The sequence below is a fragment of the Coffea arabica genome, chromosome 9c, assembly GCF_036785885.1.
Source record: "Coffea arabica cultivar ET-39 chromosome 9c, Coffea Arabica ET-39 HiFi, whole genome shotgun sequence".
Lineage (NCBI taxonomy): Eukaryota > Viridiplantae > Streptophyta > Magnoliopsida > Gentianales > Rubiaceae > Coffea > Coffea arabica.
The window spans coordinates 40,318,635-40,342,187 of NC_092326.1; the positions used below are offsets into that span (position 1 = coordinate 40,318,635).

General features: G+C 37.5%; 4 protein-coding genes across 8 annotated transcripts; 3 read left to right on the forward strand and 1 right to left on the reverse strand.

Annotated features, from left to right (window-relative positions):
- Positions 1–1,000: 1,000 nt before the first annotated feature.
- Positions 1,001–3,230, forward strand: LOC140014449 (F-box protein PP2-B10-like). Its single transcript, XM_072065331.1, has 3 exons — positions 1,001–1,382; positions 2,174–2,292; positions 2,399–3,230. Exons 1-3 carry the CDS (start codon positions 1,095–1,097, stop codon positions 2,877–2,879), a joined length of 888 nt encoding a protein of 295 aa, XP_071921432.1. The 5' UTR covers positions 1,001–1,094; the 3' UTR covers positions 2,880–3,230.
- A 1,703-nt stretch (positions 3,231–4,933) lies between these two features.
- On the forward strand, positions 4,934–11,291 carry LOC140014334 (uncharacterized). Of its 2 annotated transcripts, none has more exons than XM_072065032.1 (5): positions 4,934–5,419; positions 6,223–6,273; positions 6,755–6,888; positions 10,658–10,758; positions 10,842–11,291. In XM_072065032.1, the coding sequence occupies exons 1-5, from the start codon at positions 5,057–5,059 to the stop codon at positions 11,021–11,023; spliced, it is 831 nt and encodes a 276-aa protein (XP_071921133.1). In that variant the 5' UTR covers positions 4,934–5,056; the 3' UTR covers positions 11,024–11,291. The 2 variants fall into 2 exon arrangements, with proteins under 2 accessions (XP_071921133.1, XP_071921134.1); XM_072065033.1 differs by having other exon boundaries at positions 5,359–5,498.
- A 2,143-nt stretch (positions 11,292–13,434) lies between these two features.
- LOC140014391 (probable receptor-like protein kinase At2g42960) lies at positions 13,435–17,218 on the reverse strand. 2 transcript variants are annotated; one of them, XM_072065207.1, is made up of 8 exons: positions 17,009–17,218; positions 15,991–16,554; positions 15,717–15,743; positions 15,186–15,629; positions 14,860–14,975; positions 14,256–14,516; positions 13,980–14,174; positions 13,435–13,878 (listed from the first exon to the last, which is right to left on the reverse strand). In XM_072065207.1, exons 1-8 carry the CDS (start codon positions 17,109–17,111, stop codon positions 13,822–13,824), a joined length of 1,767 nt encoding a protein of 588 aa, XP_071921308.1. In that variant the 5' UTR covers positions 17,112–17,218; the 3' UTR covers positions 13,435–13,821. The 2 variants fall into 2 exon arrangements, with proteins under 2 accessions (XP_071921308.1, XP_071921307.1); XM_072065206.1 differs by having other exon boundaries at positions 13,974–14,174.
- Positions 17,219–19,450: 2,232 nt separating this feature from the next.
- Positions 19,451–23,497, forward strand: LOC140014269 (violaxanthin de-epoxidase, chloroplastic-like). 3 transcript variants are annotated; one of them, XM_072064718.1, is made up of 6 exons: positions 19,451–19,593; positions 20,240–20,547; positions 20,676–20,842; positions 21,684–21,780; positions 21,868–22,259; positions 22,619–23,497. In XM_072064718.1, exons 2-6 carry the CDS (start codon positions 20,269–20,271, stop codon positions 23,130–23,132), a joined length of 1,449 nt encoding a protein of 482 aa, XP_071920819.1. In that variant the 5' UTR covers positions 19,451–19,593; positions 20,240–20,268; the 3' UTR covers positions 23,133–23,497. The 3 variants fall into 3 exon arrangements, with proteins under 3 accessions (XP_071920819.1, XP_071920818.1, XP_071920820.1); XM_072064717.1 differs by having other exon boundaries at positions 19,473–19,638; XM_072064719.1 differs by having other exon boundaries at positions 19,475–19,638; positions 20,331–20,547.
- The last annotated feature ends 56 nt before the right edge of the window (positions 23,498–23,553 follow it).

Here is a 23,553-nt window from a genome sequence, read left to right on the forward strand (position 1 = left end):
TTAGAACCTAAGAAAATGCATTTTCTTGCTCTAATCAGTAATTACTTTGGTCTAAATGCAATAAACCGGCCAAATTGAAACAACCCAAACCATGATATAAATGCGGCTATACTAGTGCCAGAGGAGAGAAAAAATAACACTTCCTAAGATACAACCAACATACTTTCACACAATGCACTAGAAACTTTTGGGTTGCCATTGTTCTCAAAAAAAAAAAAAAAAAAATGCTTACATTTTTGGCAAATTCATTTTTCAATCATATTTTTATCTTATATACATCAAATTATTACGGTACATTTGAACAAATTCGAGAAAATAGCAATCCAAATGGGCTCTTGTAGGTTTGTTTGGATAGTGAAATTATCTCAGGTATATTTTGCTTGCATTTGTTTCTACCAAAAGGTCATTAACTTTGCTACCAAGACTACACCGCGATAGTGATAGTTTGTAACTATAAATGGCAACGGGGCGGATTTGGGATGGCCCGGATGGGAGAGGGCGTGCTATAATAATAAATATGATAAAAACTCATAAAGTCTTTTATTACTTTACAATAATAGATAAGTGAAATCTCAATTTCTAGTAGTTAATTTAGAAATTCAGGGGTCTATGAAAATCCATTAATTATTCCAACCAAGTTCAAATAAAGATTATGTATTGAGTATAAATGAAATTGAAACCCATCCACCAAACACCTCCTAAATTATCTTACAGAAGTTGTTCATTTCATTTTAGTGGTTAGTGACAACCACTCTTAACGTGCGTTTGATAAAATTAAAATTTAAAATCTAAAATTTGAATTCGTTAAATTATTAAATTGTTAAATGCTAAAATTTTAATATTTTGAGCGTATTCTACATTAAGAGTGAATAGTTTATTAAATTTAAGTGTTACTGTATTAAAAGTAAATAATTTATTAAATTAAAGTGCTAAATTAAATTATCAACCGCGTAATCTCTACCCAATCGAAATAAAATACCCTCATCCTCCACTCCTCGATTCCCGCGCTTCCATCAATTAGCAGGGTAGCAATAGTTACTCTCAATAAGCGGAAAAAAAAAACAGAGAAAAAATGTAAAACAAAGAAGGTGACCATGGCTGCTGAGGAGAATGACCATTTCAACGCTTTACCCGAAGGCTGCATTGCCTACACCTTATCTCTAACCAGTCCCAGAGATGCATGCAGGTTATCCTCGGTCAGCTCCACGTTTTGCTCTGCTGCCCAATCCGACGACGTCTGGGAGAGCTTTTTGCCCCCAGATTATCGTGATATTCTTAGCCGATCAGAGCAGGGGATTCAACTGTTGCCCTTATATACGTCCAAGAAACAATTGTATCTTCATCTTTGCGATAATCCCATTTTGATTGACAATGGGACCAAGGTACACTTATTCTTTTCGATTATGTTTACACTACTGTTTTTCTCCTTGACATTTTGTTTCTTTGCGTTGGAATGTGGGAGTGGATTACTCTGTTTTGGTGAAAAATTTTGGACAAGTCAAGAGTGTTCTTTTTTTTTTTTTTGTTTCAATTTTTTTTTATGAGAATCTTGGTATCTGCACTCTGCAGTCAAAAGTTTGTTCTTGGCTTTCTTAAATTTTGTGGAGGTAGCATTAGAATGAATTACTTATGCTAAGTTTTGTTGTTTTGATTATTTGGGGTAACGAATTTGCTGAAAACTTTTGGAATTCTGGTATCTGCTGTGGGTTGGTGAAGAGTTGCTTTTCGATTTGTTCAATACCATGATTTTGCCAGGTTTGTGGATGGATGCTTCAGAACAGAAAATTAGGAACCTTACTTACCGACCCGCTGTACTAACAATAATTATAATATTGGTGATTATTATTATTGTTAACAACATTCATTTGTGTGATGAATTGTCGAGGGAAGCTTTAGACTTTAGTAGGGATTTTTGTAGGCCATGCAGACAATGTAAACAATTTAGGATCAGATGGGAACGTTGTTTGCTGGTGTGGTATGTGAGCCTGTCTAAGTGTCCAAGGTTGGTAATGTGCAGGCGTGCAATTTCTGGCTGGCTGATTCATTATTCCATTTGGGCTGATCTTGGTTATGGTTGATTCAATTCTGCATGTTTTAGGTTATGGTATGTTTTCACTTTATTACTGTAATTTATCGTGCAAGTACCTAAATGGTTTTTATTGATACTGTTCAGAGCTTCTCATTGGAGAAATCCAGTGGAAAGAAATGTTACATGTTGGCTGCAAGGGACCTCACAATTGTGTGGGGCGATACACCGTGTTATTGGCAATGGATTCCCCTACCTATGTCTAGGTACTTTGGGTGCTTTGATTGTGTAAATAGTGTATGGAGATAATACCGGTTGTTTTCTTTATTGATTGCGGATATAATTGGCTGAAATGGATATGTTAAAACCCAGGTTCACTGAAGTGGCGGAGCTTGTCAGTGTCTGTTGGCTTGAAATTCGGGGCAAGATAAAAACTTCCTTGCTGTCACCAGATACTACCTATGCCAGTTATCTTGTTTTCATATGGAATGATGCCTTTGGTTTTGATCACGTACCTGCAGAGGGTGAAGTAGGAATGAGTGGAGAAGAAGGTCAAAAAAAGGCGGTTCATCTGGACCCTGAGACACACAGGCAGCAAGGCATGCCAAGAAGGCAAAGAGGGAGGTTTGGCCATCGCCAAACTGCAACAATGAGATGGCGGGAGGTTAGGCCTGCGGACAGGGATGCACAGACTTCCAAGCAGAGAAGTGATGGGTGGATGGAAGTTAAGTTGGGGGAGATTTTTATAAAGGGAGGAGAAGATGTTGATATGGAGATGGCCTTGACAGAAGTAAAAGGGGGCAACTGGAAGCGCGGTCTGATTGTTCAAGGGATTGAGGTTAGGCCCAAATGATGGTCATTATGAAATTGTTCGTAGTTGGTGCTGCCGATCTAGAGTTTGCATCCTTAAATTCAATTTTCCCCTTCCTGCACCCTTCTCTGCTGCTGCTGTGCTATAATCAATCTTCCCCTTCTAGCGCCATTCTCTCTGCTGCCCATAGGCACCCCACGTTGTATCGCATCATTATAACATTATATGGCTATTTTTAGCTCCTGTAGGCAAAGATTATTGCCGTTTTCCTATTAAACAGAATTCGTGAGCAGCTCCAAAGATTGCTGGCTTAAAGCTTGTGACTGATTTTGTATTTCTCAAGATAACTTCAGAAGTTCAGATGTTAGAATTTTGTTTTGTCTGGACGTAATACTTTGATTTCATGTTTTGGATCACGTTGAGATATTTATCAGGCTTACAGGCTGTCAGAGTGTTGTTTTCTTCTAAAGATGTCTCCAGGGCTCTGTCGAAACTATGATTGGATAGCACTAACTGTTATTTCAAATAATGTTTCGCTTGCATCGTAAACGTATTTTTCAACTCACTTTTTTAGATTTTCAACCACTTTTTTATCTCACATACATCGCATCACAAAAAAGTGCTACAGTAATTATTCCAAATAATACCCTATCCAAACAAATTAGAAGCCCATCTCACTTAAGGTCAAACAGCAGTTGAATCTTTGTCATTCTCCTTATATCACCACCTTGTTAATTCTTCGGATGTATACGAGTATCAATAGAGCAAGTTAAAGGCTTGCACATTTGGAGAAAAAAGATTGAAAATTTTGGGATGAATATAATTTTTTTCGTTTCACGTCTTCCTGTGTAATTCTTGACCCCTCGAGCTCTGGATGATTAGATATTGGCGGATGCTTTCTTATTCTGTTCTCTTCAGCTTCAAAGTCCAAACTTTAAACACAATCGGTGTAGTCATAAATTCCGCCTCATTTGTGATGGAGTTACACCTGCTCTTCACCTTAAGGTGGGATGGGGTTCAGAGCTCAGTTGCAGGTCATGAAACAAGTCTCTGGTTGTTCAAAACTGGGATGACATCCCACTTGCCATCAACGTAGTAAGCTTGGGTCCTAATACTAGGACGCCTGTCCTGCTTTCTTTTTTTTTTTTTTGTCTCTTGTGACCATCTACATCCACGCTTAATCTTAATCCTAATCTACCCTATACTAGAAAGGGTGACTCAACAGGGTTACGTAAACTGACGGGGACTAAATCACCGCTTCTTGCATGGCACAATGACATCCCACTTGCCCTTAGAGTAATCAACTTGGGTCCTACTATTAGGGAGGCCTGTTCTGCTCCTAGCACAGCGCAAATAGCATCATCTCAGCACCTGATATTCATTGCAGTAAACGATTTGCTTGAGTAATATGGGATGTGCACTCAAAGCAGCATCAATGGATTATATGCGCAGGATCAGCATCTAAAAACATTTGCTCGGACTTGCATTGTTTTAAGTCGAATCAGTTTGCGAAATAATAATTGTGTGACCTGATCTATGCTATGAGAAAAGTGGAAGTTCGATAGCTGGAAGGAGAAGCAGAAGCGTATGCATTCTCTAAACAAGTTCAATACTACATTCGTTTGCCATGAAAAAGAAAAAATAAAAGCATTCATAAACTGAGTGACTCGAACCTACGTACTCCTAACTCAAGGGCCAAATCCTTAGCAACTGAATCGCGATACATTGGCTCCTAACATCTCGCATGAGTAAGAATTTATTAACATTCAATAACAAAAACAATGAATCTACGTACTCTTGACACAAGAATTAAATTTTTAGTGAATGAATCGCAATACATACGTTAGCTCTTAATATCACGAATAAATAAGAATTTACTAATACGCAAGAACAAAAACAATGAACAAAATAGGTTTCAAATCAACAATTCTAACTTCCGCAAAATTACATACTATGGCTTGCAACATCTGAATCCATACAAGTACAATCTCAATAAACAACAAAATGGATAGAGTCGGCAAAACTTAAAGGGGTCAAAAGAGAATAGTAAAATGTGGAAGGGAGCCAATCAAACGTTTGTCACTCCATCAATCTGTTGTACCAGGTGCATAAAGATGCGTACACTCCTTCCCACTAACAACAAGTTATTTTCCTAGTGCTCCTTCGGAGCGACCTAGAAACAAATTAGCTGAGGGAGTGAGAGAGTGAGAGTGGGAGTGATGAAGCCCAGTTCAGTCTCCGCCCACTCTGCTCGGACTCTTCTTCCTCTTCACCTCAAATCAAAGTCATCAAAGCTATTCAATCCCATCAACCTCAAGCCTTCTTCTCCAAGTTCAATCCTTTGTCCCTATAAATTCAAACCCCTTTGCCATTTCGTCGCTGTTGCCTCGTCTGAGCCGTCTCCAGTTGTCCATTCCACCGCTCCCAATCAGTCCCGGAACGTCAGCTTTTCTGAGGAATCCGCAACTCAAATCCATGTTGAACAAGTCGGAAGCCCCTTCGTGGGTCCGTCAAATTTTGGATTTCCCAAGTTGAGCACAAGCGATCAGGCCTTCTCTCTCTTGCTCTTCATTGCTGTCACGGTATCCCACCCCGTTTTCCAAGTTTCGGTTTTTTCCCCCTTTGTTTCGAAATTTTGTTCCAAACTGAGCTGAAATGCAGGTTCGTACTAATATTAATTTGTTGGTAAATATCAAGAGCTTCTGAAATTCATGATTCATGCATGCATGGACTCCTAATCAGGTTTCTGATGAGTTTTTCCCCCCTTGTGTTTTGAAATTGTGTTCCAATTGAGCTGAAGTGCAAAGTATTTGTTCATACTAGTATTAATTTGTTGGTAAATTTCAACACTTTCTGAAATTTAGGAATCCCTGCCTGCATGGACTCCTAATCTTGATTTTTGGGTTGAAGCAATTTTTTTTTTTCATGTTCATATTTGGTATGAATTATGACCTCAAACCAAATGTGGTTGAAGCATGAAGCGCGTATATGTCTGCTTAAGTAGTGAAATAAGCCTCTTCCAGGGTTCTGATTACTTTTCCCCCTGGGATTTTGATTCGTTTAGAATCAACTATGGCAAAATCAATCATGAAATGTTTATATAAACTGATAAACGATGTTTGAACAATTATCAGGAAAATTCAATTTTGGAAGCTGGTCTGGTTGTTCCTTTTAGTAATTAAGAATTCAATTTATGCGTTCCGGATAACTTTGGAATGAATTATCTTTTGATAATGCAAAAAATAAGCAGTTGGAATATTATTTTGAAATTAAAAATTTATAACTTTTCAACTTAAATCAGACAATGTATTCAGGACCTAGAAGTGCCTCACGATTTTGTTGATTTATTTGCGCATCAAAAATTGCTTAACTGGTTCCATTGCAGACTACTGCATCACTGGTAGGCTTTCTTGCTGCAGCAATTCCCACCTTGTCTGTAAGTAACGTTATCTCATTTCTGATGCTCCATTAGACTTCCTAGGTGTTATTTTGTGTTTCTATCTTTGGTTTGGCTAACATTTTGACATGGGTGATTGAAAGAGCTTGAGAAGTCTCAAGCAGCTTTTACACGGAGTTGGAAAATTTAATAGTGATAGAAAAGTTCAGTTATCACTTTTAGGTGATACTCCTTTGAACATTTTCTAGATTAAATAAAGGAAAAAGTAAACTTTTCTATCAGTCATCATTATTAGGTGATACTCCTCTGAACATTTTCTAGATTAAATAAAGGAAAAAGTAAACTGTTTTGATTGACTAACTGTTTAATTCTTGAAACTGAGGCCAAAGCTTTAATTTGATTCCATATGTTGGGGTCAGGAGGTGCTGATGGTTCTGAGTGAAGTAGAAGTTTGTCAACATGGATTCTCTGTTAAAAAGAGTGTGGACGAAATGCTTAGTTCTTGTCTCTTGTGTTGCAGGCCATGCGTAGGGCAGCAATTTCTGTTGCAAAACTGGCTGATACTGCTCGTCAAGAGACCCCCAGCACAATGGCTGCTATTAGGCTTACCAGCTTGGAGATCAGTGATCTCACGTATGAATTGAGGGACTTGAGGTACAAGGTTCAATTCTTCAACTATATGTGTAGCAGTGATGATAATGCTGTGTTGTGCCAAGATGATGAATGTGTTGTAGTGATTGTAATGCTTTGTTGCACCAACACTATGTATGTGTTGTACTGATGGTAATGCTTTGTTGCTCCAAGACTGTAAGACTGAGCTAGCACCACTTACTATGTGGCCTCAAACAAGAAGTAATCCAAACATTTGCTTTTATGATCTAAGCAATAATGATCTATGAGTGGGACAATATGCTGAGGAATTTTCTATACCCATGAACACCATTGGTAACAGGGCTATTATATTGGCATTTCTCTTTTTGAGACAGAGATTACTTAAGAATGCTGAAGTTGTAGTAGCGGATGCTTACACCACCCTAGGACAATAGAAATTCTCTTCATTGATCTATATATTGTTCGCACGTTGCTTGCAGTAAAATATTTTGTTGAATCTTGAATGCTGAACCTGAAATAACCCATCAACCTAGAGGCAAGTGCGTTACAGAAATTATGTGAGTCCTTATTATTGGGGCAAAGCATTGTAAACCATTTATATGAAGAAAATAGATGTCAAGCTATTTGGCGAAGTTGGACATAGAGTGGCGTTAAAATGAGTCTTACCACAAAACATTGTGTAGATGTCTGATTATTTGATTGTGCTTGGGACAACATTCGAGAAGACCAATTAATGATTTTTGACTAAAGGAGAGACCTGGCAAGGAGAGTAGTGGAAAGGAAGGGATAATAACTAAGATCTATATGCAGTTCAGATGGACTCAGAGAAAGTGTAGGATGTATTTGAGATGAATTCAAATCAGTTTTGGATGAGATTGGTGCAATGAGGCTATAATTATTGAAAGGTCATTGATAGCCTTTTAACAAAAATTATTCCCGATTGCCTTATTGTTAGATAGGCATTAGATCCAATATTGTGAAGATAAGTGATTGATATTAGAGTTTGAAATAAGTGACATTAAGATTTTAGGCCCATAGGGCATATACTACTTGTCCTTCAGCATTCCTCTTACATTTAATATTGATCCTAACCTTTTCTCAAGACTTTTCATCCTTAATGCCTAACATTTTCTCAAGACTATGTGAACAAATCAATCAACTATTCATTGACTTTGAGATGGCCAGGAGTGATAAGGCTCGCTTAAATTTTTTTTCACCAAGTGCAAAGAGTCAATCCTAAACAATCATATTGAAGTTAGTTGTCCTTTGTTCTATGGGTGGATTGAAGATAAGTCCTCCAACCATGGAACAAAGGACAATTAACTTCAATAGGAATGTATAAGATTGACTCTTGTCCCTGATTTTAATTAGCATTTCCCTTGAATACACCATCCAACAAAATGCTAGACAACATAATAGAGTTTGCCACAACCCATCACATTGTTGGTGTTGCTCTTTCCATACCCATATCAAATTTTATACAAAATAGACTAAGACTGAGATCCCAGCGGATTCTGGTGATATAGTCATAGTGAAAGGAAGAGTGCCAGTGTGTGGTGCCAGAGTGCCATGAATAGTAACATGGACAGCATCAGTGCTGAAGCCTGAAGCCTCCAAATTACACACCTGCAAAAATTGTCCAACCTGTAGTGGGCTTCTTTAGTTTTATGTGCAGTTCTTCTTCATGCAAATTGCATACTCGCATTAATTGCCCAACCTCTAATTGTCTTCTTTATTATGTACGGGTATTCTTGAAGTCCCCATGAAGTTTGGAGTTCACTTCACAATCAAACACCTAGACACTTCATTGCATGGAAAAGGAAAAAATAGAGCAAAGAAATTTAAAGAACAGAGATGAGAAAAGAAGTCCAAGCTAGGTGATGGGTTGGGTGGTAAGGGGGGGAGGGAGTGTGAGAGGTCCCCGGTTCGAGACCTCCCATCTACACTTAAAAAAAAAAATCTGATTACTAAAAAACATTATATTTGTCTACTGCATGTTAGGTAAAAAATGGCAGAAACTTGGGTGGGACATTTCACAGGAGACTTAGCAAGTGCCTCCTATTGATACTGTACATAGGAGAAATGATTATGCACGGTCATTGCATGATGGATTAAAAGGAGTATTGCGTGTAAATGTGTATCGCAGAGGTTAAGTAAAAGACAACCATATCAAAGATTTTGAAACACAATGCAACACATTCTAAAAACACGTCTCTAAAAGAGTTTCAGAATCTATGGTTTGCTATCATATCTGTATCTTCATGTCACATGGAGGCCTACACTCTAGTGATTCATTGTATAGATAATTAGTAATGCCTCTGAACCACTGGATCGCTTTTTGTTGTATAGATATTGTAGCAAGTTTTTCTGTCATGCCTCTGATGTTGACAGAAGATCTACTTAAGGGAAGAACACAAGCAAAATTGCCTCAATTGCTGCAGAAAATCACAAAATTCTTCAGTTGAGTCTGTATTTCTAATTAGTGGTATTAGGTCTATGTGATATTTCCTTTCAATTTTTGTTGGTGGTTTTTGGCATGTCTAATTGTGCACTTGGTATTACTTGTGGCCTTTACAACATTATATACTCTCGTCATGCTAGATCTTCATTTATGCAATCTTCCTGCTTCTACACACTCTGACACCTGCTGTCGCATGCTTTTTCTGCTCTATGATTTGAAGTTAGTGTGGAGATTAATCATTCTACCTAAGAATCTATGATGCAAGAAAAGCATGTAAAAGAAGGATTCGTATTAGATAGGCACTTGTTGTAGGATGGATGTTTTTTATTCATACTTTTGAAGAACCTAATGTGCCACCTATCATTTGGATTAACCCACAAATCATTATCCTTTTCGGTCAAATCAGTTTCCATCTCCTTAATTATAGCCACTGGCTTGTATTATCTACTCTACCCAGAATTCATGATTTTTATCTTATATTAGCAAAGTTCAATGTCTTAACTCACCATTTATTCTTCAGAGATTCACTTTGGTTTAGTCTGTTTTTTATTTTTTGGTTTTTTTTGTTACTGGTGGGTACTCAATTAAATGGTTTTTAGTTAAATACAAACTTTTTTCTATGGTATATACTACAGGCAATTATTCTGTTATGAAATTCTCCAATCCTACCACATCGTAAAGGCAGCCAAAAATGCATACTGTGTTTTTCTGCAAATACAAGAAGCATAATTGCTAACTCGCTGCTGGTTTGTGGAAAAAAGAGTTTGATCCCATTGTTATCTGTACAAGCACGTGATTTTGCAAATTTTAGTTTTTGTCTGGTTTGGAAGTTGGTGGGAGTACTCTGATGTTGTTTACTGGTTGAGCTTGGTCCCTGCGGTTCTGATATCTCTTCTGTTTGTTTTCCTTGGGGGAACTCAACACATAGATGCATGAATAATGTCCAGAAATTAGAAGTTGGCCCCTACTGCCTGTCTCTTGTTGATTTTTTCCTCGTACTCATAAATCAGGGTCCACATCACGTAGATATATATGGAATAGAAGTTATATGAGACGGAGAAAAATTCGACATTTTCCTAATGCAATTAGTGGGTGAATATTGCACCTGATATACATGGTAATACTTATGGAAGTAAGTTATAGTGATTAATACTGCTGCTTTGGCCAGTCATTTACTTTGTCATGTCCATGATACTATTGGTGTTTCTTTCCTTTTGTTTTTTCAATTTTTTCTTTCCCGGTATGCATCCTTTTTTTTTTTTTTTCTTTTTTTTGGTCCCTTTTGTGTTTCTGTTAATTCTGCTTAAGCTGTGGTGATGACAATTCCTACATTTTTCATTTGATGCTTAGCCAAGAGATAACTGATGGGGTTAGCAAATCTGCTCAAGCTGTGCAAGCAGCAAATGCTGGAATTCGGCAAATTGGTTCTCTTGCTCGAGAACGGACGATGTGTAGGGTTTTGCTCTTTTGCCTTTTGATTTTACTGGAGTTTGATTATTTTCAATGCTCTCTCACTTGCTATTTCTCTGAACAGCAATGATTGAGGAGAGAGCAAACCTGCCAGATATCTCTCTGCAACCAGTTTTTGCTGGAGCAGCCCAAAAGACTTCTCATGCTGTTGGCCGGGCTACGAGGACATTTATGAACATCATCTCCAAACGTGAAACTAGCTTGGAGAATGAAGATGCCAGTGCCCTGGATAGTCTACAAGTTTAGGAGTGCATAACAGCATAAGCAGCCTTTCTCTCTAAGAGCAAAGCGAAATGTTGAGGCTGGGGACCAACCAAGAAACAGGCTCAGGTGATTAGGTGCTTGTCAAGAGGGACTTGCGATGAAATGTGAAGATGAAAGAAGACACAAATTTACAAGTGCCGCAGCCCACAAAATTTTGCTAGGTTTTACTACGCTGCATATCTTCCGTGTATATATGGATTTTCCATTTCGTTAAAACTGTGAATTCCAGTTAAAGCTTCATTTTTTTTTCTTTCGGCTCCTTACGTACTAGTACAACGTTTGCTGGACGGTAGCTTTTTCCTTAGTAGCTTGCTATTTTGAGGATAAAATGGATTACTAATATAATGAAGTCTTTTTTGAGGGATTGTTAATATATGGTTTCACGTCTTCAACGGCTTTGAAAAAGCCTTCATGTCTACAAGGCTTAAAGGCGTGGTTCTTCAAAAGCAAAGAATATGCCTCCTCTCTAAAAGAAACCAATATTCATATACTCGTTTAGGGGAGCCATTCAAGAACAAAACCCAAACTCCCCGAACCTTTTTTTTTTTTTTTTTTTTGGTTGAGAATTGGCCAGTTTTATATATACAAAATATAAAAATTTACACTCGAACAGTCAAAACTTCTGTAAGAATTTACCCCAAACTTCCATCAGAATATCTGCAACTTCCTCAATTTGATCAATTTGTCCATAGGCTTGTGATCAAGTACTTCCAGTAATTCGCAGGTGAAACACAGCCACATTTCACATGAAAATGTTGTGTGGAGTAATTTTTAAAAGGGCAAGGACGAAGTGGTAAATGGCTATACAAAGGAATTTTCTGGGAGCAGTGCAGTGCAGTAGTTTCAGTGAACTGGGAATTTTCTGCCATCGTAAACATCGGGAGAAACCACTGGGCCAATGGCTCAGTGGCCACCAGGGAGGGACTTAAGTCCCTCCTTGGGTAGCGAAAAAAATCTAAGGGTTGTGCCATAGCACTCTTTTGGTCTAGTTGGATCTGTATACTCACTAGTCCCTACAACAGCCTCCTTAGGCTCCGTCTTCTCCTAGATTATGATAGAGTAGGTTATACAAATGTATCGTTGCTGACAAAAAAAAAAGTAAACATCGGGAGGTTTTTTTGTACCTAAATGGGTCATTTGTCTTCATCTCTTAATATGTACTCTCTTTGTTTCCTCCGTTGAATTTATAATTTTTTTTTGTTTTTTGTTTTGTTGTTAATCTTGCCGAGGAAACGCCAGAGGATAACAAGTTGTTACTACTAGATTATTTGCAAGTTTCCCTCTTCCTGTACTACCAAGGTTGGCATTGAGAGGTTACTTTCACTTTTTTTGGCATTGGAACTTGAAGTAATCATCAAGAACAAAGGAAAATTCATCAACATAAATGCAGGTAATTAATATATGCACTGCTTTTGTTTATGTTTTAAGGGCCTAATCTGTAATCTGCTTAGGCGATTTGAAGATGTGATTATCAGTTAGGACGCAAGTGTGAGACTAAGCCTATTGACTGATTTTTTTTGTTGTGTTGTATTGGATAGAATGGTTGTCCCCTTCCCTTCAGGTGCTTCCTCAGAAAAGATTTTTTTTTTTTTGGGACCAATTAGGATGTAGTTTTGTTTTTTTGTGGTATTGATAATGAAATTGAATTGGCTTTTGCCTCAGTTATTTAGACCTTTTTGTTAGCAAATAAATCTAAGTTTAAAAGTTTTTTTATTTAATCATTTAGTAATTTAATTTAGGATCAGGCTTTTAGTAGTTATGTTATTTATGAAACTGTGGGTGCTTTATTCGGTAATTTCTTATGTAAGTGATTTCTTAGTCAAATTAGGATGCTAGTTAGAGAATTTTCTTGAGTAAGTATGAGAGCCTACAAGTGTCAAAAAAGAGCTTTTATTTCATGCATCAATAATAATAATAGAGTATATCTCATTAAAATATATTTCAGGTGTCATATTTCTTGAAATGTAAGATTAATTAGGAAAAGTAAATAAATAAAAGAGAGGGTAGACAAGATTAAATAAAAAAAGTATACAAACACAAGAAAAAGTAATAATTATTAGTATGTGTGTGTGTGTGTATATATATATATATATATGACAGTTTAAGTGAATTTTAAATGTAGTACTAACGAGTGTCCAACGGACGCACATCTGAAAAATCCACATTAATATTGTGAGTTATCTATTTCTTCTTTCTCTTTACATAATGAGTATTTATTTTATCGGTCTGTCTCATTGGACACATGTATTTCAATGTTAGATTTAAAAAAATAAGATTAATTAGGAAAAATGTATAAATGCAAAGAATGATACTAGTAGTTGTTATAGTGTATACATGCATAGATGGTAGATTGAATGAAATTTAGTGCGTTAAAGAGCGGCCTTTGATCAGCCTTAGAAAAACCCTTTATTTTATTCCTTCGATTTTAGAAAAATCCTCTGCCCTGGTGCGTATTACAAATGGAAAACGAAGCAGAGAATATGCTTGCACGCATATGGGTGTATGGATATATATTTTGACATCAGTAGTGACAGAGGAATAGACCATTTTGGTGGCTCGATTCTTGAAGGATATCACTACGATTCCCCTAGGCCAATAAAAAACTACGTGGGATTCACAACTAGGTATCTTTGTCTTGTGATCATCGGCATCTTCTCTGGATTGGATTTGCTTTGTTGTACAACACCATTGTCTTTGTCATTAGCTTTCTTGTGGTATGAAAACTCTGAACAAAGCTTCTCACAAGTCTTGCATGGAATTCCATCTCCAAGATTTGGGTCTCAAAGTGGCAGTACCTCTACTGACCTTGATCGTTGTGTTACAGAACTTTTAGCCCTCTGCAGTGGAACAAAAGGCAAAAAAATTTAATTAGTTTGCATCTCTACAAGTTGATTCTGTATGTTGCACTACATCTAATGATAGAAAGACCAACCCTGACCGCCACTGTGTTTTTCCATGCCTTGTCCAATTCCTCGAATACAATATCTATCGAGGGGCGGCCGTCGCTTGATTTTGCAACGCATAGTACTGCAATTTGCAGTATGGATTCAAAATCAACAGCATCCAGGTTACCCTCCAGGGTTGGGTCTTCAATATCTTTCAGTGGACGTTTTCCCATGCTGACATCCTTTGCCTGCATAGATTTCATTTGTCATACGTCGTAACATGTATACTATTCTTGTTAATTGTCATTTTTGGGACGTCAAGAAGATACCTTTCTAGTTAACTGGTCTCTGGCATCTAGATCCAGCTCAATTACTTTCTGTCCTGAGAGAACTTGCAGAGCAACAATGCCGAAACTATAGATGTCACTAGCACAGGTCAATTTGGCATTACTCATGTACTCAGGGTCCATATAGCCTATAGTTCCCCGAACGTCTGTAAATACTTTGCTCTCCTCCATTCCCAGAACTCTTGCCAGCCCAAAATCGGAGAGCTTTGGTTCCATATTCTCAGTTAAAAGAATGTTCGTAAGCTATCAATTTACCAAGGGAAAAATAAAAAAATCAGAGTAGGAAGAGCGGTTGCAAGGCTCTAGAGAGTAGATAGAAAATTAATTTCCAAGTTTTTCCTGGCGACAAGAGATTAGTTAAATGGCGTATTCCTTGTACTTTTCTGTTCTCAGTGGTTCGTGATTATAATGTTTCGCTGTGAAAGAAAATCAATATTATTTCCCTCTAAGGCTGATTAATACTCAACATAAGGTTTGATGGAAACAATTGTTAAGGAGGAAGTGATGTCAGTCAGTTTCAGTTTCTCAGGCTGAAAACCTGTGTCAAGTCGACGATTAGATTTGTCAAACAATTTCATGTGATTACCTTAATATCTCTGTGAACGATGCATCCGTCTACATAATGATGGAGATATCTGAGTGCAAGGGCACAGTCCCGGAGTATCTTAACTCTACTTTCCCACGGTAGGACAGTTTCTTTCTCTGAAGATGGATGCAGGAAATAATAAAACATGATAAAAAAAAGCCAAATTATTTGAAAAGAAAGGAATTTCCAGAAAAAATAATGCCTTGGAAATGCTTTTCATTGTCTTCAAGTTGTATTAATTAGCATCTATCTGCCTTAAAAAGAGAGCAAGCATTTTCAAATGCTGTTAAAAAATAACTTGGGGAGAAAAAGAGGAAATAACGTACTTAGGAGATGTTGAGCAAGATTTCCAGCTGAACAGTATTCATAGACTAAGTACTGCTCACCATCTTCCATGCAGCAACCAAATAGGCAAACTAGGTTCGGATGTCGAACTCTTGAAAGGCCTTCAATTTCCCTAGTGAAAGAGTCTGAGGTGTTACTCTTATGTACGTGCTTAATCGCCACCACTTGTCCGCTCGGTAGAATTCCTTTGTAAACCACCCCAGCACTCCCACGTCCAAGGCACTCTTTTTCATTACCATAGTTCATGGCATTCTCAATCTCGGCTTTAGAGAAGCTGTAGAGGGCTGACCATGCAACAATATCTTTGGCCCGAACACGTTTTTTCTCTTGCTTCTTGCTCTTGGTTACATACTTTATCAGAGCAATGATCAGAATCAGCCCAGTGGTAGCCAAAAGGACAGCCAGAAGTGCTCTTGCGAGAGAAGCTAATTATGATAAAGTCTACGATTTAGATGAGGATCGTTTAAATTGTAGAATGGTAACGACCTAATAAAAGAGTTACAAGGACTTACATTTTATTTTAATGTAGTGGCCTGATTCTGCAAACAAACAAAGGTATTAATTTTAAGAGATTGTAAAGCAGGAATGAAGGCAAGAGCAGATTTTGTTGGCTAAGAGCATAGTGTACTGTAACATATTTGCAGATGTCCAAATGTTAAGAACTCTCCAACAAAAATGATAGCTATCTTTGCCAATTACGAGATTTTAGCTTTCATAGACATCCTTGATGAATAAATCATAATGCGAAAGTGGGAAAAAAAAAAAAAGGTTATGTAATAGCCTCACCTATCAAAGCAGGCAAACACCGGTAGAAATCTTTAATTTGAGATTCATTGTCTATTTCTCCTGCTACAACTGCTACGATCAGAGCAACTCCGCAGATGACTTTTTCGGTATTATTGTCTTGTTCATATAGCTGATCCAGGAACTGATTTGTTGCATTTATTAATGCATTTGTGCAATTGCTGCAGAAATTATCGAATGAAGGATTGAATGAAGCACACTGATGGAAGGCAGCTTGAAAACTCGAATTTTGTGTAATAGTTGACAATTTAAGGCTGGAGCATTGACTACTTCCATAGAAGAGATCGTCGAATCCACATGCTTGAACAGAAACAGATTGCTGCTGGTGAAAGGGATCGTTACAGTTTTTCCATCTTTCTCCATCGATAAAAATATTTCCATCCCCAGTAGTTGCCTGCCTGGCTAGTGCTTGCGTCAACGTATTAAGGGCATTCCTACAGCAAATTGACGAGGGAAAGCCATCCCAGTCGCTAGTCTTTTCATTGATGCCACCGATGCATTCACCACTTGGTTCATAAGGAATGGAAGTGAAGTTCAGTCCGCAAGCTGCATACGCCGATGATACAGTTAGTTGCAAATGAACTTCATATAAATATTAAAAGAATTTCTCAAATTTTAGTTCTGATGCTGAAGAACTTGAATTTGTTGCAGCAGTTGATTACCCAAAATAAACAAATATTGGAGGTTGGTTTGGCACAGTGGAATCAGTAAACAGTTAAAAGCAACATATGTGTATGTTTATCGAAATTTACAATGAAACAGATGCTATTCTCTCCACGTGAAAAGAATGTTCTTGCTGTCAGTTTCAAGATTTGCAGAGATAGGCAGCTAAGTGCATCTTTATCCTAGCCAGTGCATTCTTTCAGTTTAACTTCATTTTCAGGCCATGTTGATAAAAGTTTTTTCAGAAGCAGCAATAGTATGGTAATATGGAATCCATAGCTAGGTTATATTAATAGAAGAAAAAAAAAAAAGAGGAAAAAAGTACTGACAAAAGGACCTGCATCTCCTGGCGGGGGTGATGAAGCAGTCTGAAGAAAGTAGACACCGAAAAAGAATAGGATGGAGAGCGCCTTGGCTGAATCAAATGTTGATTTCGGCATATTCTGCTTGGCGACAATGGTTTCTAAGGGCTCTATCAATAGCACACTGATCAATTGTTTCTGAGGGAGACAATCGAAAACTTGCTGTGGCCAAGCAAGAACAGGAAATTCTGGTTAGGGAAGGTTGCAAAATCTCATCACATATATACTCACCAGTGAAGTTTCTCATTAAAATCGAAGAATCTCAGCATATTCTGCCTGCTCTCGTGGTTCTTGGTTGGTGATTTACAGCCCATGCAGCCTTGAGATTTTCGTTGTGCTGACATTAATTATTAAATCTTGGCTTTTGCTTTTGGCAGCACAGCACTAATGACAAATACCTCAACGATTTGTATTTTATATTTACATTCAACAAAAAAATTTTAATGCAAATGGTACAAACATGTAAATCACGGTTTACATCAATCTTTCTCGAAAGATATTTCAGAGCTGTTTGGCTAAACAATGTAGGAAAGTTTTGTGCAGGCAGGGCTCTGTTTCTTACGTCCGCGTTCAATCCAACACCGGACCGGACTAAACCTTTTTGAATCCCTTCCTATTATTTATTGCACACAAATCAAAAATCTTTTAGGCATATGCATGTTCATTTTAGCATGGGAGATTAGAAATGAATTTCGTACGAGGCCCTAACAACAATAATGAATTCATTCCCTCCAAAATAAGAATTTTTAACTAAAAACACATACTCCCTCCCTTTTTTTATAACTGACGTTTAAGGTTTTGCACACCAATTAAGAAAAGTTTTTCATTGTTTAAATCTATACACTACTTTCCTTTTGTACCCTCATTAATTGTCCAATTCACTCATGTTTTCTCTAACTAGAGTATTAAATGGTGCTGTTTTACTAGGCCAAAAGCAAAAAAAGAAGTAATAATTACTAGGAGTAGTAATTAAGAGCCCTGTATTGGTAAAGAGAGATAAAAGGGTAAAATTGTGAAAAAATAATTAATGCTGCATGAGGATAATACAACGACAGATAAAAGTACTTAAGAGCAAATTTCTTAAACGTCACTTATAAAAAAAGGGAGGGAGTATTTAATAACGTTCGCTTTTCGAAATAAAAAAAAAAGTGCTTCACTACCTCTCATGGCTAAAGGGAGATCTCCTGCTTCCAATCTCTCTCTCAGGGAGAGACTCAAACCAATTCTCCCCAAATGTTGCATGCTTGAGATTATATTATTAGGCTAGATAAGATGAATAACTACTCAAAAATTTATTACTTGTAGGGGCTCAATTGAAATTTATTACTACTCAAAACACTTTAGAGGGCCGCCTTGAAATTAAGTAAGAATAGAAGGATCAAATAACCGGCTGGAGCAATTGACCCAATTTATGGATTTCAGTCAGATAATAGTGGCAGGAAACGGGTTGGCGCATGTCGTCACTAAATCGGGTTTGTGGGTCATGTAACTCCCTCTTACACCATACACTACTTGTACCGTCTGATAACCATTTGATATTATATTCTCGTGTGAACTCTATATCTTAGTTTTGTCGGAATTATATGATTTTGTCTTGACCTTATAATTTAAAATTTGGTCTTATTGATCAATAATAATATGCCTTTTATTGTTTGAGACAATAGTCACCCACCTGCCTCTTGTCCAGGGCCTCACAAGTTTGTTTTTTTACAAATTTGTCCAGGCATAAATAAGATGAAAGATAAATGTAACAAAAAATTTAGAATACACAAGTAAAAATCATCAGTTACTTATCTCCAAATGAAGTAAAATGGTACTTTTCGAGTTCTTAATGGCTTCGTTGGGCCTGTTTCCTTCCCCTCGTAATACAGGAGTAGGTATAAGTATGGGCATAGGCATAGAGGGGTGACGTTTGGAGCAAAAAAAAAAAAAAAAGAAAGAAACTTGTGAGGGCTCGAGTCCCATGACCGGGCTGTAGTAGTTCTGACTAGAGGTGCAAATGAGCTTGAAACTCGAACTTTGGCTTAATCGAGTCGAGCTCGAGGTCTTAAAAAAATTTTAAAAAATAATTATTTTATTTTTTAAAATAAAAAATAATAAGTTTTAATAAATATTAAAATATTAAAAATATATGTAATTTTACTATTAAAATAAATAAATATATATATATATATATAATCGAACTCGCAAGATAATAAGTTTGATATTTTTGAGCTTTAGTTCCACTTGATCAAATCAAGTTTAACTCGAGTTCGATATTAACAGAACTCAACTCGAGCTCGTATTCGAACCGATCAGAAGCGGTTTGATTCGTTTGCAACCCAATTCTCACGTCTGTCTGATCCCACCCGCCAAAGCATTAACGGACACTAACGTTGCAACGCTTACCATCACAAAATCATTTATCCAATTACTGCTTTTCAAGTTTCCCACGTTGCCTTGCTGCTGCTGCTGCCTTTATTTTCAATTTTGCTGCGGCTGCTGCTTTTGTCCACTTATTGCACTCTTCTTTTACAGGTTTTGATGAGCAGCTGCGTCTCCATTCCCCGTTCTTAACGAGGTTGGGGCTTTCTCCTTTCGCATAAATCTTGCGTACAAATACTAGGTACATCTGTTCGAAGCTACCCATTGTTCCATATGTTTATATATTACTATGCCTCTAAATTCTTGTCTTTCAATTGTTGCATGTTGATACAAATGCTAACTTATGTAAGTGCATTGTCATTTGTTCCGTTTTCGAGCTGAAATGAACTATTATTAGAGCTTTTTGTTCAATTGCCTGTTTTTTGAACTAACTTTGTGGTATGTTGTTGGACTTGGTAGATTAGAATCATACGAAGAAAGGATGTAGTTGATTAGATTTTTTCCCCCTTTGAAGCTATTTTCTTATGGAATTTCATTTATTTATAGCATTATTTTAAATTTGGAGAGTCAATTCGATAAATTATGCTCAAAATTAAGAACGGGATTCCGGTATCCCGTTTTCATGCTATGGGAATCCCTCCCCCTCCCACAAGACATTTACAGGAAGACTCCTTTTTTTTTTTTCCTCTCTGTTCTGAAATGGGAATTGGTTGATGGATGGCTGCAGTAGTATAGATTACTTGTCATTTCTTGAATTTTTTCTCGGCATATCTGGACTAACTTAGTCTAGATACAGTTACCATTAAGAAGAGGTATTTTGATTCATTTGGTATTATATTCAGGGTAAAGTTTGCGGCCATCACCTTGAACCATGGCTTCTGCTTTGCATTCAGCTTTTCACTCAAATGATGAGGGCATTCGTTTTTATATTAGATCGCAACACCGTATTGGTGGAAGATGTAGCAATGGTGGTGCTCGTCCTCAAAATACTTTATTTAGCGTGAAAATGTGGTCCAAAAGATGGGGATCACGATATATTCAATTGCAAAGAGCTCCTAGAATAAGTTTGAGCTTGGGTTCAAAATGCACAAGACTGTTCTTGAATGGAATCAAGGTTTCAAATCATAACACCTGCAGAACAATGCCTGAGGTGAATTCTCTTCGGCGCTCTAGGTGGTTTTGTGAATTATGATTTGTTTTTCCTTTGAATGTTGTTTATCTGAGAAAAAGTGCTTCCTCCTTTTCCCTTGTATGTTTTCTTAAAATCTTATCTTGTAGGTAAAAGAGGGAATTGGGATTTTGAAGGAAGCATTGTTGATTACTTGGAAAGAATGGAGTCAGTCCACTAAAGTGGCTGTCTTGTTGATATTTGCCTTGTTGATTATTCCGAAGGCTGACGCTGTAGATGCTCTAAAAACTTGTACTTGCTTATTGAAGGAATGCAGGTATGGCATGTACCATGCTGTAAGGGTCCTGGAGCTTTATCTTTCTGTCTTGCTGTCTTACTAAATCTTTACCCTCGCCATCCACCTTCTTGGCTTGTAATGTCACTTCCACGATACTCGTCGAGAAATGTTTTCATCTCATGTCTTCATTTTGGGTACCTAACATGTGGCCTGCACCCCCAGTCTCTTTCATTTTTCAAATTCTTTTTTTTCCCTGTTTCCTTCAAATGCATGAGCAAGCATTGAAGAGAACTTTCGGCCCTAAAACCTCTACTTACATCATATCAAAAGAAAGGGGTTAAAAGGGTGCAAAAGCATATCAATTTTACTTGCTTATTTGAGAAGAGAACTTTTGGCCCTAAAACCTGTAATTACATCATATCAAAAGAAAGGGGTTAAAAATGTGCACAAGCATATCTCTGGTCCTGAAACACATTGCCGCTCATGGGCATCATCTTCCTTTTCATTGCAATGAAGCCACTTATTGTCTATCTTAAAAAATTTGTCAGAACTTAATATCACAAGAACAAAATGCCCTACTTTTCACGTGAACTTGAAGACCAGAATACTATAGTTTTGACTTTTCAAGTATGATGTCAGTGGCTTTGTATCATTAGTATTCAGTTAGTCTAAAAGAACAACTCTAGTTGATAAGCACAGGCTGCACAACCATGGTAAACTAAATCTAAATGGCAGATGGAGTTTCAGAAAGATCATGTTGACATCAACCCTGACTATCTGTCTGTCAGAGAGGAATGGGAACTGTTATAAGGAGCTGCAGACAAGCTACACCCTGAAGCATATTCTGGTTCTGTCTTAATGGTGATTTTGATGTTTGTAGGATAGAGCTTGCAAAGTGTATTGCAAATCCATCATGTGCAGCTAATGTTGCTTGTCTTCAGACCTGTAACAATAGACCTGATGAGACTGAATGCCAGGTCTATTCCACACCTCTTCCCTATTCCTGCTTCCGTGCCTCATTCTTGCGTGGAATTCTACTAGCAATAACCTTTTCCTTTTTGCAGATCAAATGTGGTGATTTATTTCAGAACAGTGTAGTTGACGAATTTAATGAGTGTGCAGTCTCACGAAAAAAATGTGTACCCCGAAAATCAGATGTGGGTGAATTTCCAGCTCCTGATCCTGCTGTTCTAGTTAAGAACTTTGACATTAAAGATTTTAGTGGGAAGTGGTATATAAGTAGTGGCTTAAATCCCACTTTTGATACCTTTGATTGCCAACTACATGAGTTTCACACAGAATCTGGGAAGCTTGTTGGAAATTTGACATGGCGAATACGAACTCCAGACACTGGATTCTTCACTCGTTCTGCCCTGCAGAGATTTGTGCAAGATCCAAAATATCCAGGAATACTCTACAATCATGATAACGAGTATCTTCACTATCAAGATGACTGGTATATCACTCTCTGTACTTCTCCACTGAGTGTGAGATCTTACTGATATTTCTCTTTATATAGCTTGCAGGCAAAAAGATGTACCGATTATGATTTTTTCTTTATCATTATGCAGCATTTCCTATAGAGAAAATTATGTCAATAACTTCCTTGTCAGTGGTTCCTTCATTAATAGATTTAGGGCCAAAATTTACAGTTGGTCCTCTTTCATTGTTTTCTGGCTGGAAGGATTTAGATATTTTGTCAGGTTTTCTAGTGATTTGTACAATTTGCTTTGAATTTAAAGCATAACTAGTTAATCATTTAGTGTCTACTCGCGTGCTCAAACCTGAGCAATCTGTTGTCAATGCTCTTTGCAGGTACATTTTGTCCTCTAAGATTGAAAACAAACCAGATGACTACGCATTTGTGTACTACAGAGGCAGGAATGATGCGTGGGATGGGTATGGTGGTGCTGTCGTCTACACAAGAAGTGCAGTTTTGCCTGAAAGCATTGTACCTGAACTACAAAGAGCAGCGAAAAGCATAGGGCGTGATTTCAGTAAGTTCATCAGGACAGACAACACTTGCGGACCTGAACCTCCCCTTGTCGAGAGATTGGAAAAGACAGTGGAAGAAGGAGAAAGGACAATCGTAAGGGAGGTTGAAGAGATAGAAGGGGAGATAGAGGGTGAGGTTGAGAAGGTGAAGGACACTGAGATGACCTTGTTTGAGAGGCTGACTGAAGGATTTAAAGAGCTCAAAAAAGACGAGGAATTCTTCCTAAGGGAGCTTAGCAAGGAAGAGTTGGATGTTTTGGACGCACTTAAAATGGAAGCAAGCGAGGTTGAAAAACTGTTTGGACGATCACTACCAATTAGGAAGCTAAGGTAGTTTGATGGAGAAATGAAATGCTCATGAATCATGATATAGATTCTGCTGATGAAACCATTTTCTACTGTATAGCTATCATACACCTCTATATTACACTTTGTCCTCCGAAGCATTTTTTACTGATTCTTTCAAAGGCAAAGCAAGGCATTAAAGATGTCAATTTTTGAGCTGGCCCTTACTCTATTCTGGAGTGCTTTGGCCTCGAAAGGAGATGAAACATGAGCTGAATTTCTTCACCTTTTAGGGTTAATAAATCTCCTTGGCTAGAGAAGAATTCTCTAGCTTTTCTTCTTTTGATTGGAAAACTTACCAATTTTGAGCGTGCAAACATGTAATCTATGCAGCCCCAAGGGTTTTACTTGGTACTTCATATGACTTGCATATTATTATTAGACCTGTTATGCTCTTTAGTTCCCTCTCA

Bases quoted from the DNA above. Each gene is read 5' to 3' on its own strand.
- LOC140014449 (XM_072065331.1), top strand. From the start codon at position 1,095: ATGGCTGCTGAGGAGAATGACCATTTCAACGCTTTACCCGAAGGCTGC. The intron at 1,383-2,173 runs GTACACTTATTC...GATACTGTTCAG, and splicing joins TGATTGACAATGGGACCAAG to AGCTTCTCATTGGAGAAATC. The intron at 2,293-2,398 runs GTACTTTGGGTG...GTTAAAACCCAG, and splicing joins ATTCCCCTACCTATGTCTAG to GTTCACTGAAGTGGCGGAGC.
- LOC140014334 (XM_072065032.1), top strand. From the start codon at position 5,057: ATGAAGCCCAGTTCAGTCTCCGCCCACTCTGCTCGGACTCTTCTTCCT. The intron at 5,420-6,222 runs GTATCCCACCCC...GTTCCATTGCAG, and splicing joins TGCTCTTCATTGCTGTCACG to ACTACTGCATCACTGGTAGG. The intron at 10,759-10,841 runs GTAGGGTTTTGC...TTCTCTGAACAG, and splicing joins TGCTCGAGAACGGACGATGT to CAATGATTGAGGAGAGAGCA.
- LOC140014391 (XM_072065206.1), bottom strand. From the start codon at position 17,111: ATGCCGAAATCAACATTTGATTCAGCCAAGGCGCTCTCCATCCTATTC. The intron at 14,517-14,859 runs GTAATCACATGA...GTAAATTGATAG, and splicing joins TCGTTCACAGAGATATTAAG to CTTACGAACATTCTTTTAAC. The intron at 14,175-14,255 runs GTATCTTCTTGA...AAATCTATGCAG, and splicing joins GAGACCAGTTAACTAGAAAG to GCAAAGGATGTCAGCATGGG.
- LOC140014269 (XM_072064718.1), top strand. From the start codon at position 20,269: ATGGCTTCTGCTTTGCATTCAGCTTTTCACTCAAATGATGAGGGCATT. The intron at 20,548-20,675 runs GTGAATTCTCTT...CTTATCTTGTAG, and splicing joins CCTGCAGAACAATGCCTGAG to GTAAAAGAGGGAATTGGGAT. The intron at 21,781-21,867 runs GTCTATTCCACA...TCCTTTTTGCAG, and splicing joins CTGATGAGACTGAATGCCAG to ATCAAATGTGGTGATTTATT.